At 44.0% G+C, this 13,728-nt stretch overlaps 1 protein-coding gene and 1 non-coding gene across 2 annotated transcripts; both read right to left on the minus strand.

Annotated features, from left to right (window-relative positions):
- Positions 1 to 246: 246 nt before the first annotated feature.
- On the minus strand, positions 247 to 9,226 carry LOC145850373 (collagen alpha-1(II) chain). The gene is made up of 8 exons (XM_082962423.1): positions 9,155 to 9,226; positions 8,794 to 8,901; positions 8,591 to 8,644; positions 8,386 to 8,493; positions 7,720 to 8,125; positions 6,833 to 7,029; positions 6,234 to 6,476; positions 247 to 1,210 (listed from the first exon to the last, which is right to left on the minus strand). The coding sequence occupies exons 1-8, from the start codon at positions 9,224 to 9,226 to the stop codon at positions 1,064 to 1,066; spliced, it is 1,335 nt and encodes a 444-aa protein (XP_082818549.1). The 3' UTR covers positions 247 to 1,063.
- A 2,561-nt stretch (positions 9,227 to 11,787) lies between these two features.
- On the minus strand, positions 11,788 to 13,343 carry LOC123727727 (uncharacterized). Its single transcript, XR_014380987.1, has 6 exons — positions 13,288 to 13,343; positions 13,077 to 13,130; positions 12,578 to 12,739; positions 12,329 to 12,382; positions 12,026 to 12,187; positions 11,788 to 11,860 (listed from the first exon to the last, which is right to left on the minus strand). It is a non-coding gene; the product is annotated as an uncharacterized LOC123727727 (transcript).
- Between the last annotated feature and the right edge of the window lie 385 nt (positions 13,344 to 13,728).

The raw sequence follows: 13,728 nt of genomic DNA on the forward strand, positions 1-13,728 counted from the left end.
AATTTTTCCTTCTGGGATTATGTCTCTCTTTTCTAATTGGTGAAATCTCCCCAATTTGTAATTCCAGGGGTGCAACTTTCACTGGGGACAGGGGGCACACCGTCTGAAATTGCTAAAGAAATATAAATATTTTGTCCCCCCCCACTTCTAAAATCAAAGTTGCGCCCCTGCGTAATTCAAACACTGTTATTAAATGGGAAGGTATTTCTTCTATTTATCCTGACCTGAACCTTAAACCAGATTGACTGAAAAGGGCATGAGATTCATTTTATTGGGTGTAACACCATCAGTCGAAAGAAGAAAATATCATAATATCAATAATTAACAGGAATAATAAACATGTGAAGAGCAATTGACATTCTTATGTTGAATTTACATTAGAAAAAGTAATACAATTGTTGTTGTTTTGTCTCTACATCAAGTGACAGTATATCTATTTAGTGGCATTCACTGAGAAACTGGTAAAGAAATGTATGATGGAATGTCATACGACACTGACACTTAAGTTCCATAAATTGTCATGTTTTCAACAAGCTTAAACCTTCAGGCCCTGAAACTCCATTATGACACAATCTTCTTAATACAATTCACCTGCATTCCTCAATAGTAATTACTACCAGTACCATTGCACTAACAACTTTAGTTGTTTCTTGGAAAGAAGCAATAAATATTTTAGTAGCAGGCAGGACATATACTGTACTTTAGTTTCTCCGCCCTGCCTTTATGTACAAAGCTGATTGCTTCAGCAGGTAGTCCAAGAGTCTTGGGAATGTTTAACCCTTTGGAGGAGAATGGACGACAACATTCCAACCGATTCTAATTGATGACATCACAAGGGGTTGTTGTTCATTACTAGTTATTGAACTGAAACCTAATTCTTGAAGGGGCAATCTTTTAAATGAGTGATATATAGCCATTGATTCTTGAAGAATGTAACTAAAAAGTGAGTGCTTTTTTGTTGTTTGAAATCCAGATTGCCTCTTTAAACAGAATTGAGGATGGCGTTCTAAAAAATTCACTCCTCGTAGGGTTAAATAAATCCATCCATCCATGTGTGTTGGGTTTAGGAGAAACACACAGGTCCGATGTCCAGGCCAAACTCCTGGTCCTCCTTGCCTATGTCCATGGGGGCCAAGTCTACGATAGGTAGTCTGGCTGGCGTCTGAGTTCTGTACTCAATCACAGTCTTGCCCCAGTCTCCATTTGATTTCTGCAGACACAGGAGAAGAAGACATACCGTAGCTATACTTCTGAATTCAACTCCTTGTCCAATACAACGTAAACAAGTAAACAATAGGACAGAACCACATAATCAGATGATTATGAAGGCATACATGTATGAAAGCATGTATGTAGTTCTGTCCTTGTGATGTACTTGTCTCTTAATGTTCTGTATTATATCATGTTTTATGTGTTGTGTGAACCCCAGGAAGAGTAGCTGCTGCTTTAGCACTAGCTAATAATCCAATACTAAATACTAAAAGACAGGGTGGGTAGGCTTTTGTTCCCACATCCAGACCAACTTTGGCACACTTGATTCAAACATTCAACAACGCATGTAGGTAGATGGTTGATTGGTTGGTTGGTTGGGCGGGCAGGCGGGCGGGTAGGAAGGCAGGCAGGTAGGTATAGATAGGTAGTAGGGCTGTGGTGGTCATGACATTTTTTTAATCACCGTGAGGTGAGTTTTAAAAGCACATACTGTTTTTATATTTTTTTTAATGTGATTTTCGATTGCATTTGCATTGATGTCAGAGTGGTTGGAGGGACAATAGAGCCCTGAGTACCAGACCATTAGGACCTGATGGTGGGACAATAGAGCCCTGAGTACCAGACCATTAGGACCTGATGGAGGGACAGTACCAGACCATTAGGACCTGATGGAGGGACAATAGAGCCCTGAGTACCAGGCCATTAGGACCTGATGGAAGGACAATAGAACCCTGAGTACCAGGCAATTAGGACCTTGTGGAGGGACAATAGAGCCCTGAGTACCAGACCATTAGGACTTTATGGAGGGACAATAGAGCCCTGAGTACCAGGCCATTAGCGACCTGATGATTGTTAGCAAGTTGGGTACTCCTAATGCATGTCCAAAGTGCATAAGATATTATCATGACTCAACTGTCAAGCTGAATTTTACTGCTGTCATGACTGCCAGTGTGGCGGTAATAGGGCCACCGCAAAAGCCATAGTAGGTAGGTAGGTAGGTAGGTAGGTACATTATATATAGAAGTATGTGGACACCCCTTCAAATTTGTGGATTCGGCTATTTCAGCCAAACCCATTGCTGACAGGTGTATAAAATCGAGGACACAGCCATGCAATCTCCATAGACAAACATTGGCAGCAGAATGGACTTACTGAAGAGCTCAGTGACTTTCAACGTGGCACCATCTTTCCGACAAGTCAGCTCGTCCAATTTCTTCCTTGATAGAGCTGCCCCGGTCAACTTTAAGTGCTGTTATTGTGACGTGAAAATGTCTAGGAGCAACAACGGCTCAGCCATGGAGTGGTAGGCCAAACAAATTTACAGAACGGGACCACCGAGTGCTGAACCGCGTAGCGCGTAAAAATCGTTTATCCTCGGTTGCAACACTCAAACTGCCTCTGAAAGCAATGTCAGCACAAGAACTGTTCATGCCAAGCGTCTGCTGGAGTGGTGTAAAGCTCACCGCCATTGGACTCTGGAGCAGTGGAAACGCGTTTTCTGGAGTGATGAGTCACGCATCACCATTTTTCAATCCAACAGACAAATCTGGGTTTGGCGGATGCCAGGAGAGCACTACCTGCCCCAATGCATAGTGCCAACTGTAAAGTTTGGTGGAGGAAAAATAATGGTCTAGGGCTGTTTTTCATGGTTTTTGGTTCCAGTGAAGGGAAATCTTAACGCTATAGCATACACAGACATTCTAGACAATTCTGTGCTTACAACTTTTTGGCAACAGTTTGGGGAAGGACCTTTTCTTGTTTCAGCAAGACAATGGCCCTGTGCACAAAGCAAGGTCCATACAGAAATGGTTTGTCGAGATTGGTGTGGAAGAACCTGACTGGCCTGCACAGAACCCTGACCTCAACCCCATCAAACACCTTTGGGATGAATTGGAACGTCGACTGCGAGCCAGGCCTAATCGCCCAACACCAGCGCCCAACCTCACTAATGCTCTCGTGGCTGAATGGAAGCAAGTCCCTGCAGCAATGTTCCAATTTAGTGGAAAGCCTTCCCAAAAGAGTGGTGGCTGTTATAGCAGCAAAAGGGGACCAACTCCATATTAATGCCCATGATTTTGGAATGAGATGTTCGACGAGCAGGTGTCCACATAATTTTCGTAGATGTAAGTATAGGTAGGTAGGTATAATGTAGGTAGAAGTAGGTGTAGGTATACTGTAGGTAGGTAGGTAGGTAGATAGTTATAGGTAGGTAGGTAGGTATAGGTAGGTAGGTAGGTAGGTAGGTAGGTAGGTAGGTAGGTAGGTATACTGTAGGTAGGTAGGTAGGTAGGTAGGTAGGCAGGTATAGGTAGGTATACTGTAGGTAGAATTAGGTATAGGTAGGGAGGTAGGCAGGTAGAAGTAGGTATAGGTAGGTATACTGTAGGTATAGGTAGGTAGGTAGACTGTAGGTAGAAGTAGGTATAGATAGGTAGGTATGCAGGCAGGTAGGTATGTATACTGTAGGTAGAAGTAGGTATAGGTAGGTATAAGTAGGTAGGTAGGTAGGTAGGTAGGTAGGTAGGTAGGTAGGTAGGTAGAAGTAGGTAGGTAGAAGTAGGTAGGTAGGTATACTGTAGGTAGAAGTAGGTATAGGTAGGTAGGTAGGTAGATAGGTAGGTACACTATCTATCCTGTAGGTAGAAGTAGGTAGATACAGTAGGTATCCTGTAGGTAGAAGTAGGTGTGGGTAGGTAGGTAGGTAGGTACAGTAGGTATCCTGTAGGTAGAAGTACACCACTGGTCAAAAGTTTTAGAACACCTACTCATTCAAGGGTTTTTCTTTATTTTTACTATTTTCTACATTGTAGAATAATAATGAAGACGTCAAAACGATGAAATAACACATATAGAAACATGTAGTAGCCAAAAAAGTGTAAAACAAATCAAAATATATTTTATATTTGAGATTCTTCAAATAGCCAATCTTTGCCTTTATGACAGCTTTGCACACTCTTGGTATTCTCTCAACCAGCTTCACCTGGAATGCTTTTCCAACAGTCTTCAATGGGTTCCCATATATGCTGAGCACCTATAGGCTGCTTTTCCTTCACTCTGCGGTCTGACTCATCCCAAACCATCTCAATTTGATTGAGATCGGGTGATTGTGGAGGCCAGGTCATCTGATGCAGCACTCCATCGCTCTCCTTCTTGGTAAAATAGCCCTTACACAGCCTGGAGATGTGTTGGGTCATTGTCCTGTTGAAAAACAAATGATAGTCCCACTAAGCCCAAACCAGATGTGATGGCGTATCGCTGCAGAATACTGTGGTAGCCATGCTGGTTAGGTGTGCTTTATATTCTAAATAAATCACAGACAGTGTCACCAGAAAAGCACCCCCACACCATAACACCTCCTCCTCCATGCTTTACGGTGGGAAATACACATGCGGACATCCGTTCACCCACACCGCATCTCTCAAAGACACAGCGGTTGGAACCAAAAATCTCCAATTTGCACTCCAAACCAAAGGACAAGTTTCCACCGGTCTAATGTCCATTTCTCATGTTTCTTGGACCAAGCAAGTCTTTTCTTATTATTGTTGTCTTTAGTAGTAGTTTCTTTGCAGCAATTTGACCATGAAGGCCTGATTCACACAGTTTCCTCTGAACAGTTGATGTTGAGAAGTGTCTGTTACTTGAACTCTGTGAACCATTTATTTGGGCTTCAATTTCTGTGGTTGGTAACTCTAATGAACTTATCTTCTGCAGCAGAGGTAACTCTGGGTCTTCCATTCCTGTGGCGATCCTCATGAGAGCCAGTTTCATCACAGCGTTTGATAGCTTTTGCAACTGCACTTAAAAAAACATTCAAAGTTCTTAAAATGTTCCGTATTGTCTTAAAGTAATGATGGACTGTCATTTCTCTTTGCTTATTTGAGCTGTTCTTGCCATAATATGGACTTGGTCTTTTACCAAATAGGCCTATCTTCTGTTTACATCCCTAACTCTGGGTCTTACTTTCCTGTGGCGGTCCTCATGAGAGTCAACCCTACCTTGTCACAAAACAACTGATTGGCTCAAACGCAATAAGAAGGAAAGAAATTCCACAAATTAACTTTTAACATGGCACACCTATTAATTGAAATGCATTCCAGGTGACTACCTTATGAAGCTGGTTGAGAGAATGCCAAGAGTGTGCAACGCTGTCATCAAGGCAAAGGGTGGCTATTTAACACTTTTTTGGTTACAACATGATTCCATGTGTGTTATTTCATAGTTTTGATGTCTTCACTATTATTCTACAATGTAGATAATAGTAAAAAATAAAGAAAAACCCTTGAATGAGTAGATGTTCTAAAACTTTTGACCGGTAGTGTAGGTATAGGTAGGTAGTTAGGTAGGTAGGTATACTGTAGGTAGAAGTAGGTATAGCTGGTAGGTAAGCATGTAGCTAGGTATACTGTAGGTAGAAGTATGTATAGGTAGGTAGGTAGGCAGTCAGGTATAGGTAGGTAGGCATAGGTAGGTAGGTAGGTAGGTAGGTAGGTAGGTAGGTAGGTAGGTAGGCAGTCAGGTATAGGTAGGTAGGCAGGTAGGTAGGTAGGTAGGTAGGTAGGTAGGCAGTCAGGAATAGGTAGGTAGGCATAGGTAGGTAGGTAGGTAAGTAGGTAGGTATACTGTACTGTAAGTAGAAGTAGGTATAGGTAGGTAGGTATGCAGGCAGGTATAGGTAGGTAGGTAGGTAGGTAGGTAGGTAGGATAGGTATACTGTACTGTAAGTAGAAGTAGGTATAGGTAGGTAGGTATGCAGGCAGGTATAGGTAGGTAGGTAGGTAGGTAGGTAGGTAGGTAGGTAGGTAGGTAGGTAGGTAGGATAGGTATACTGTACTGTGGGTAGAAGTAGGTATAGGTAGGTAGGTATGCAGGCAGGTATAGGTAGGTAGGTAGGTAGGTAGGTAGGTAGGTAGGTAGGTAGGTAGGTAGGTAGGTAGGTAGGTAGGTAGGATAGGTATACTGTACTGTAGGTAGAAGTAGGTATAGGTAGGTAGGTACTGTAGGAAGGTAGTTAGGTGACTTACGGAGCAGCCATCCTCCAGGACAGTGTATCTGAGGCGGGAGTTGCCCTGAACCTTGACCTCCTGTCCGTTGGAGCCCTTGAGGATCAGAGCCTTCTTCAGGTTGCCTGTGGCTCCGTCATTCACGGCCACGCTGTTCTTGCAGTGGTAGGTGACATTCTGGACACCCTCCTTAGAAAGCAGGCGGATCAGCCTAATCTGAATATTTACGGCGTTGGGCAGCTCCTCCTTGTTGCCGTAGCTAAACTGGAATCAGAAGTTTATTGAAAAAAAGAATTTCACAGGGACACTATTGTACATTAATCAGCATTTCAGTTTTTACATCAATGTTAGAAAAATACACCTGGAGGTGTAAGAGTTTTTCACAAACATCTCCAGCTATTTTTCTGACAGAAAGAAGTCTTCAATTGCTATATAATCAAGGCAGCAGAGGATGTATGTTTTTAAAGTAGTATTGTGCTTGGTGAATTTATTCTACAGTATGGTAGCTGGTTTATTCATAGAAGCAGTTGGCCGCTTTAGAGGTATCCACAGTGTAAAGCTATCATCTATATACTTATTGCGTTCATTGAATAGACATTGGGTATATTTTATATACTCACTTTAGTTCCTCCATTCATATTTGCTCCAAACCAGACAGGTTTGCTGGCAGTGGGAGTGGATTTGGTCCACCATGTTTTGCGAGGGATGCTGGCTGAGATGGGGTGGGCTGAGATGCAGGTCTCACCAGTCTCCATGTTGCAGAACACCTTGATAACATCCTTGGTACTGCCCTGGTTGGGGTCCAGCCAGTAGTCTCCTGGACATGGAAAGACCAAGTATCAGATCATACAGTAGATACATATCAGCTACCTCATCATCTATTAGACACACGGACTCCACTTGTCAATAAAGTTAATATCACCTAACGAGTACATCCCTCCATTAATTCATCTATAACACCCTAACTACGTCGCAGCAAATCAAAAGCTTGAGTAAAGTAAGGCAAGATTAAAAGCAGTTAAAAACAAGAGAAGAAGACACAGTCTGTTGTGAAAAGTGGACCTACCGGTCTTTTGAGTAGTTAAAAACTAGAGAAGAAGACAATGTCTGTGGTGAAAAGTGGACCTACCGGTCTTTTGAGTAGTTAAAAACTAGAGAAGAAGACAATGTCTGTGGTGAAAAGTGGACCTACCGGTCTTTTGAGTAGTTAAAAACAAGAGAAGAAGACAATGTCTGTTGTGAAAAGTGGACCTACCGGTCTTTTGAGTAGTTAAAAACTAGAGAAGAAGACAATGTCTGTGGTGAAAAGTGGACCTACCGGTCTTTTGAGTAGTTAAAAACTAGAGAAGAAGACAATGTCTGTGGTGAAAAGTGGACCTACCGGTCTTTTGAGTAGTTAAAAACTAGAGAAGAAGACAATGTCTGTGGTGAAAAGTGGACCTACCGGTCTTTTGAGTAGTTAAAAACTAGAGAAGAAGACAATGTCTGTGGTGAAAAGTGGACCTACCGGTCTTTTTAAGGGGGGGGCACTGCTTGATGTCCTGGCAGGTTTTGGCGGGGTTGGCCTGGCTGCCATCGGGGCACTTCATGTTCTGCAGGTTTCCACTGAGGCTCTTCAGCGTGGTCTGGATGCCCTGGTCTGCCCCGAGGACGGTCGAGGCATTATTGGGACGCGCCTCATCCTCGTTGAACTCTGGAGGGGGATGGGGGCCGGAGTCGTCCCAGTTGGACTCTGGAGGGGGTTGAGGGGGGGCTGATTCATCCCCGTTAAACTCTGGGGGTGGAGGTGGTCCATCCTGGTCCTCGCCGTAGTCGTAGTCGAAGGAGCTGCTGAAGCCGAACATATCAGCCCCAGCAGTGGGAGGGCCAGGGGTCCCTGGGGGACCAGGGGGACCAGCATCCCCAGGAGGCCCCTGGGAAAGAGGAGAGAAGTCAAGAAACAGGTATGTTACTGTCCTTTGATATGCCATGTCTGCTTGTTGGCTTTTTTTGCATTAGAAACACTGAATGTGTCACAGGTATGACTTATTTTCATGCTTAATCTAACATGCAATTCTATTGGAGAAGCAATTTATCAACATCCATAGCCTGGTTTGTTCTGACATCCATTTGAAAGTCATAGCGGATCAAACCAGCATAATGACAACAGAACCACTAGTCTCTAACGTCTCACCTGAGGTCCGATGTCTCCACTGGTTCCTCTTGATCCAGGGGAGCCCATGGGCCCGGTCAGCCCAATTTGTCCATCACCTCCTGCGGGGCCAACCACACCAGGGGGCCCCTGATGAGAAACACAATGGGATTTATAAAGGGAAACAAACAGCACACACAAATGGACCATTATACTGAGGCATTGACAGCTTATTCAGTGTACTGACTCTCTGTCCAGTAGGTCCTACAATTCCTCCAGCTCCAACATCCCCAGATTGTCCCTACAAACAGAAGGCCATTGGTTAGCCTGTTATTGACTGACATAATTAATAATAAAAACATTTCATTGATTTTGCCAAGTTAATACGATTTTCCATAAATGAAATGACAGATTATGCCTTTTAATAGTGCTTGGTCAATTTTTACTCACAGTTGTCCCAGGTAAGCCTTGCAATCCAGTGAAGCCTCTGTGGCCTTTCTGCCCTCTCTCTCCTTGGTCTCCTTTGGCTCCCCTGTCTCCCTGTGGCCCTTGAGGCCCCTAGGATGAACATGAACATTTGCTTTAAATGACTGTGAGCAGATTTATCCAGATCAACACTCACTGAGACTAATTCAACATGGGTTTACTGGTCTGTCAATAGATACAGCTTCCTGTGTCAGTAGCAAAGGTTCATGTTAGTGCTGGACACCAACATTGAGAATTCAATGTGATTTCGATATCGTTTGATATTGATATCGATATGAGCAGGGCATATCGTGATAGCGGTTCTGTAGACACAGAACCCTCTCACAGGCTCTTCAGTATACTTCACTGCCTGTTGATGGGCGATCAAGTCGTCAAAGACTCCAACCCCCCAAGCCATAGACTATGGCTACTACTATGGCTACTACTTCTCTGCTGCCGCACGGCAAGAGACACCGGTGCATCAAGTCTAAAACCAACAGGCTCTTGAACGACTTCTATCCCCAAGCAATACGACTGATCAACAGCTAACAAAATAGCTACACAGACAATCTCAGTTAACTCTGTATCTTTATTGACCTTTTATTTAAATCTTTGCACACTCACAGGGACCTACACACTCACAAACTCCATCATTTGCACACTCACACATAATATGCACATACATTTATACTGACTCTACACACCTACTCACATGCAAGCTGCCGCTACTCTGTTCAACTTATACCCTGTTGCCTAGTCATCTTACCCCTATACATATCTACCTCCATCACTCCAGCATCCCTGCACATGTAAATATGGTATTGGAACTGACTTTATAAATATTTCCTGTATACATTTTTACATTTTACATTTTAGTCATTTAGCAGACACTCTTATCCAGAGCGACTTACAGTAGTGAATGCATACATTTCATACATTTTTTTTGTACTGGCCCCCCGTGGGAATCGAACCCACAACCCTGGCGTTGCAAACACCATGCTCTACCAACTGAGCTACCAACGCTTACTTACTTTATTGTGTATATCATATTTCTTATTTCTTGTGTGTTTTTCCCCCTAATAATACATTGTTATTGATTATTGCGCTGTTGGGTTTTGAGTTTGCAAGACAGGCTTTTCACTGCATGCGACATTAAAACTTGGAACGGGCTTCCCATTGTATTGGAACTGGTTGGGTAGGTTAGGACCACAGGCATTCACACCTGACCCAATGGGCAATCAGCAACCAGCTGTCTGAACTTTACAAAGCCATGGAAGTGCAATGTTACTCAACTGTTTCGATGCTGTTCATTCAAACCGATATGATACCAATATTGGTTCAGGAAAAAAGTAAACAGATTTTGCATATCACTAGTTTATACAGTATGTACTAATCAACAGGCATACTACTACCACTAGTAGTGTACTCTACTTCATCAACAGGCATACTACTACCACTAGTAGTGTACTCTACTTCATCAACAGGCATGCTACTACCACTAGTAGTGTACTCTACTTCATCAACAGGCATACTACTACCACTAGTAGTGTACTCTACTTCATCAACAGGCATGCTACTACCACTAGTAGTGTACTCTACTTCATCAACAGGCATACTACTACCACTAGTAGTGTACTCTACTTCATCAACAGGCATACTACTACCACTAGTAGTGTACTTACTTCATAGGAAATGTAAGAGAGGTGTTCTTACCAGAGTCCCCCGGATCCCTGATTGTCCCTGGGGTCCTGGAGGCCCTCTAGCACCCTAGTGTTGAAAAACAAAAAAACAATGTCAAGAGAAATCAAATCAAACAACCTGAAATGAGTTTACTACTACCAACCTTGTTACATCTACTCAGAGCATGACAGCTCTTAACCCTGAAACATTACATTTTTACATTTAGTCATTTAGCAGACTCTCTCATCCAGAGAAGACAGTAGTGAGTTACCGTAGTGAGTGCATACATTTTCGTACTGTGTTTTGACCTCAAACACTGTAGACTCCTATGACCTCTAACGCCATAAGGGTCTACAGTCATGTCTCAAGGCTAGAAGGCTCTGAACGTTGGTGTGGTAATTAACTCTGCGATGGCATTGTGGCAATGTCCAGATCACTCACATTGTTTCCTCTCTTCCCAGGGACACCAGAGGTGCCAACTGGCCCAACAGAGCCATGAAGCCCCGGAGTTCCAGCAAGACCTTCAGGACCAGGATTCCCTCTATCTCCCGACAGACAGACAGACAGACAGACAGACAGACAGACAGACAGACAGACAGACAGACAGACAGACAGACAGACAGACAGACAGACAGACAGACAGACAGACAGACAGACAGACAGACAGACAGACAGACAGACAGACAGACAGATAGATTTTCGGGTGAAATGGTTTGATCATACATTTCCATAAAGTTTCTTGTCCATCTGTAGCTGTGTCTTACCCTGGCTCCTATAAGTCCATCCTTGCCATGTACCCCATCAGACCCAGCATTACCCTGTAAAGACAGATTGCTACATTAAGTTTACCTGTGCTGTATAGTACAGTATCCTTCTGTTACAGTAAAGACCTGCTTTTCAGGGGAACTATTATAATTCCCACATGAATGAAATGTGTTCACTGAACCCACAGACAGAACAGTCATGGGTCAATTAAGTGAAAACACATACCGTAAGACCAGGGTCCCCTCCTGGTCCGGTTGCCCCTGGTAACCCGACTGCACCGACAGCGCCCTTGCCTCCCCGACTTCCGGGGGCACCTGATTTTCCGGATGCACCCTGGGTAAATAAGTGTGACATCACTGGTCAGGACACAAATGGAAAGTGTATGAGTGTACTGTATATCTGACTGAGTCTTGGATTGGGACTCTGTTCAGTGTATAATGATACTACTCTCAAGGCTATAGAAATGAATGGTGAATGTGAACTTGAGTTCCATACGTACAGCAGTACCGGGGGGCCCAACCATTCCGCTCTCTTCTCTGACTCCAGGTATGCCCACAACACCTCGCTGTCCTGAGATGCCTGCTGGTCCCGCCGGCCCATCAGGGCCCTGTCAGAAACAAAGACCCTCCCATTGGCCAATGGTGACTTCAGATATTTCCTAGTCTAGCAAAAGAAGTATAGAGTAATGGAGGATGGCAGAGAAGTCTCGCTCTGTAAACCACTTTGAACGATACAGCTAAAACTTTTACTTCTGTAACTCTCTCATATTTACCCCTGGTCCATCCTCTCCAGGCTCTCCCTTGTCTCCTGGGGCACCTGCTGGGCCCGGGGCCCCTCTCTCTCCTACACGCCCAGGGCCTCCATTCTCGCCTCTAAGTCCAGGAGTACCTGCCTTCCCTGGGGTACCAATGTCTCCAGGCGCCCCTACCTCACCCTGGAAGAGAGGAAAGACAGCTTGAGTAATGGAACAACATATTTCACTATATTGCTCTATGTTCTATGGTTTATGAAATCATTTATTGGTGATCTCATAGGTATAAAGTGATTTGATTGGTCGATAGTAGGATTAACTCACAACGGAGCCTGCTGGACCAACTCCCCCAGGGAATCCTGGGAAACCAGACCCACCCTGAAAATGACAGATGAAATTCTTATCAGAAAATATCAACATACTGTACTACGTATTCAGTGAATTCCCTGGAAAAGCATTCCTACTCTGTGCTGAGTAGCCATGATCAGGTCTATTTCTACAGTAAATACCATGGTGAAGTGTTTGTATGGATGCTCCAGCCGTTATACGTCACCCTCAGTACGACTCACTCACCGCGGCCCCTTGTGTTCCTCTGGCCCCCTTTAGTCCAGTCACACCAGCAGGACCCTGGGAACCAAGTTTACCAGCTGTTCCTTGGAGTCCCTGTGCTCCAGCCTCACCCTTCTGACCCCTCTCTCCTGGTTCACCTTTGACCCCAGGTTGCCCATCGGGACCCTGCGAAGAGTCGGACACAATGACCATGATTACTGGGCAGATTCATCGCCATGCGAAACGACTTCCAAGTCTCACCATGGATATAGTTACTATGTGGTTATATAGAAATGGTTATTGACTTTGACCATTACTGAAATGTTTATTCTACATTATACAGGAGGATGTTTGCAGCGTAATCTGTTCAGACAACACCTGTAACAACACCAAGCCAAGGTTGACAAATTAACAGAGCATAAAGGGACACAATATAAAGGGACACAATACAACAGGGCAGGGGCCTGTCATAGCTGACACTATTGGGCGTGACAGACCTCCACATTGTTTGAAAGCCACTCACAGGAGACCCAGGGAATCCTACTGCACCGGTTGGACCAGGCTCCCCAGAAGCTCCCTATAACAGATGTTGGGTCAGAGGTCAGTACAGAGGTATATGAGAACTATTAACAGTATGTTGCAATTGTCTTTTTTTACTATGGGACAATTGTACACAAGACAACTTACAGTATTTCACGTGTCAATAATTTTACAAAATGAATCGCAGTACTTACGGCCACTGCTCTCGCTCCTCGACGTCCAGGGGTCCCTTTAGGGCCGGCCTCTCCCTAAACCAAACAAATATAATATATTGTCTGGGTATCTGTGGTAGATACTGAGGCCTTAATATGGATAGGTGTTCTCTGCAACAGTGTATGTTCATCTAGTCTGTCTGTCTAAGTGCTGTTGGTGACTGTATGCTGGATGCTCCTTTAGGGTTTAGGCAGGGTTACTGTTAAAGCACTTTGTGACAACTGATGATGTAAAGAGGCCTTCATGAATACATTTGAGTGAGTGAGTGAGTGAGTGAGTGAGTGAGTGAGTGAGTGAGTGAGTGAGTGAGTGAGTGCTTTACCTTATCACCATTGAGCCCAATGCCTCCTGTTGGTCCAACTGGACCAGGAAGTCCCTTCAAATGAAAAACAAACAGGATTTCAAATATACTATAACTTGCT

The sequence above is a fragment of the Salmo salar genome, chromosome 16 (assembly GCF_965601325.2).
Source record: "Salmo salar chromosome 16, fSalSal1, whole genome shotgun sequence".
Lineage (NCBI taxonomy): Eukaryota > Metazoa > Chordata > Actinopteri > Salmoniformes > Salmonidae > Salmo > Salmo salar.

Excerpts from the sequence above, each read along its gene's own strand:
- LOC145850373 (XM_082962423.1), bottom strand. The coding sequence starts at position 9,226 with ATGGCTTGGGGGGTTGGAGTCTTTGACGACTTGATCGCCCATCAACAG. Across the intron at positions 8,902-9,154 it reads TGAAGTATACTGAAGAGCCT|GGGCCTCAAGGGCCACAGGG; the intron begins GTGAGAGGGTTC and ends TGTTCATCCTAG. Across the intron at positions 6,477-6,832 it reads ATATGAATGGAGGAACTAAA|TTTAGCTACGGCAACAAGGA; the intron begins GTGAGTATATAA and ends TTCTGATTCCAG.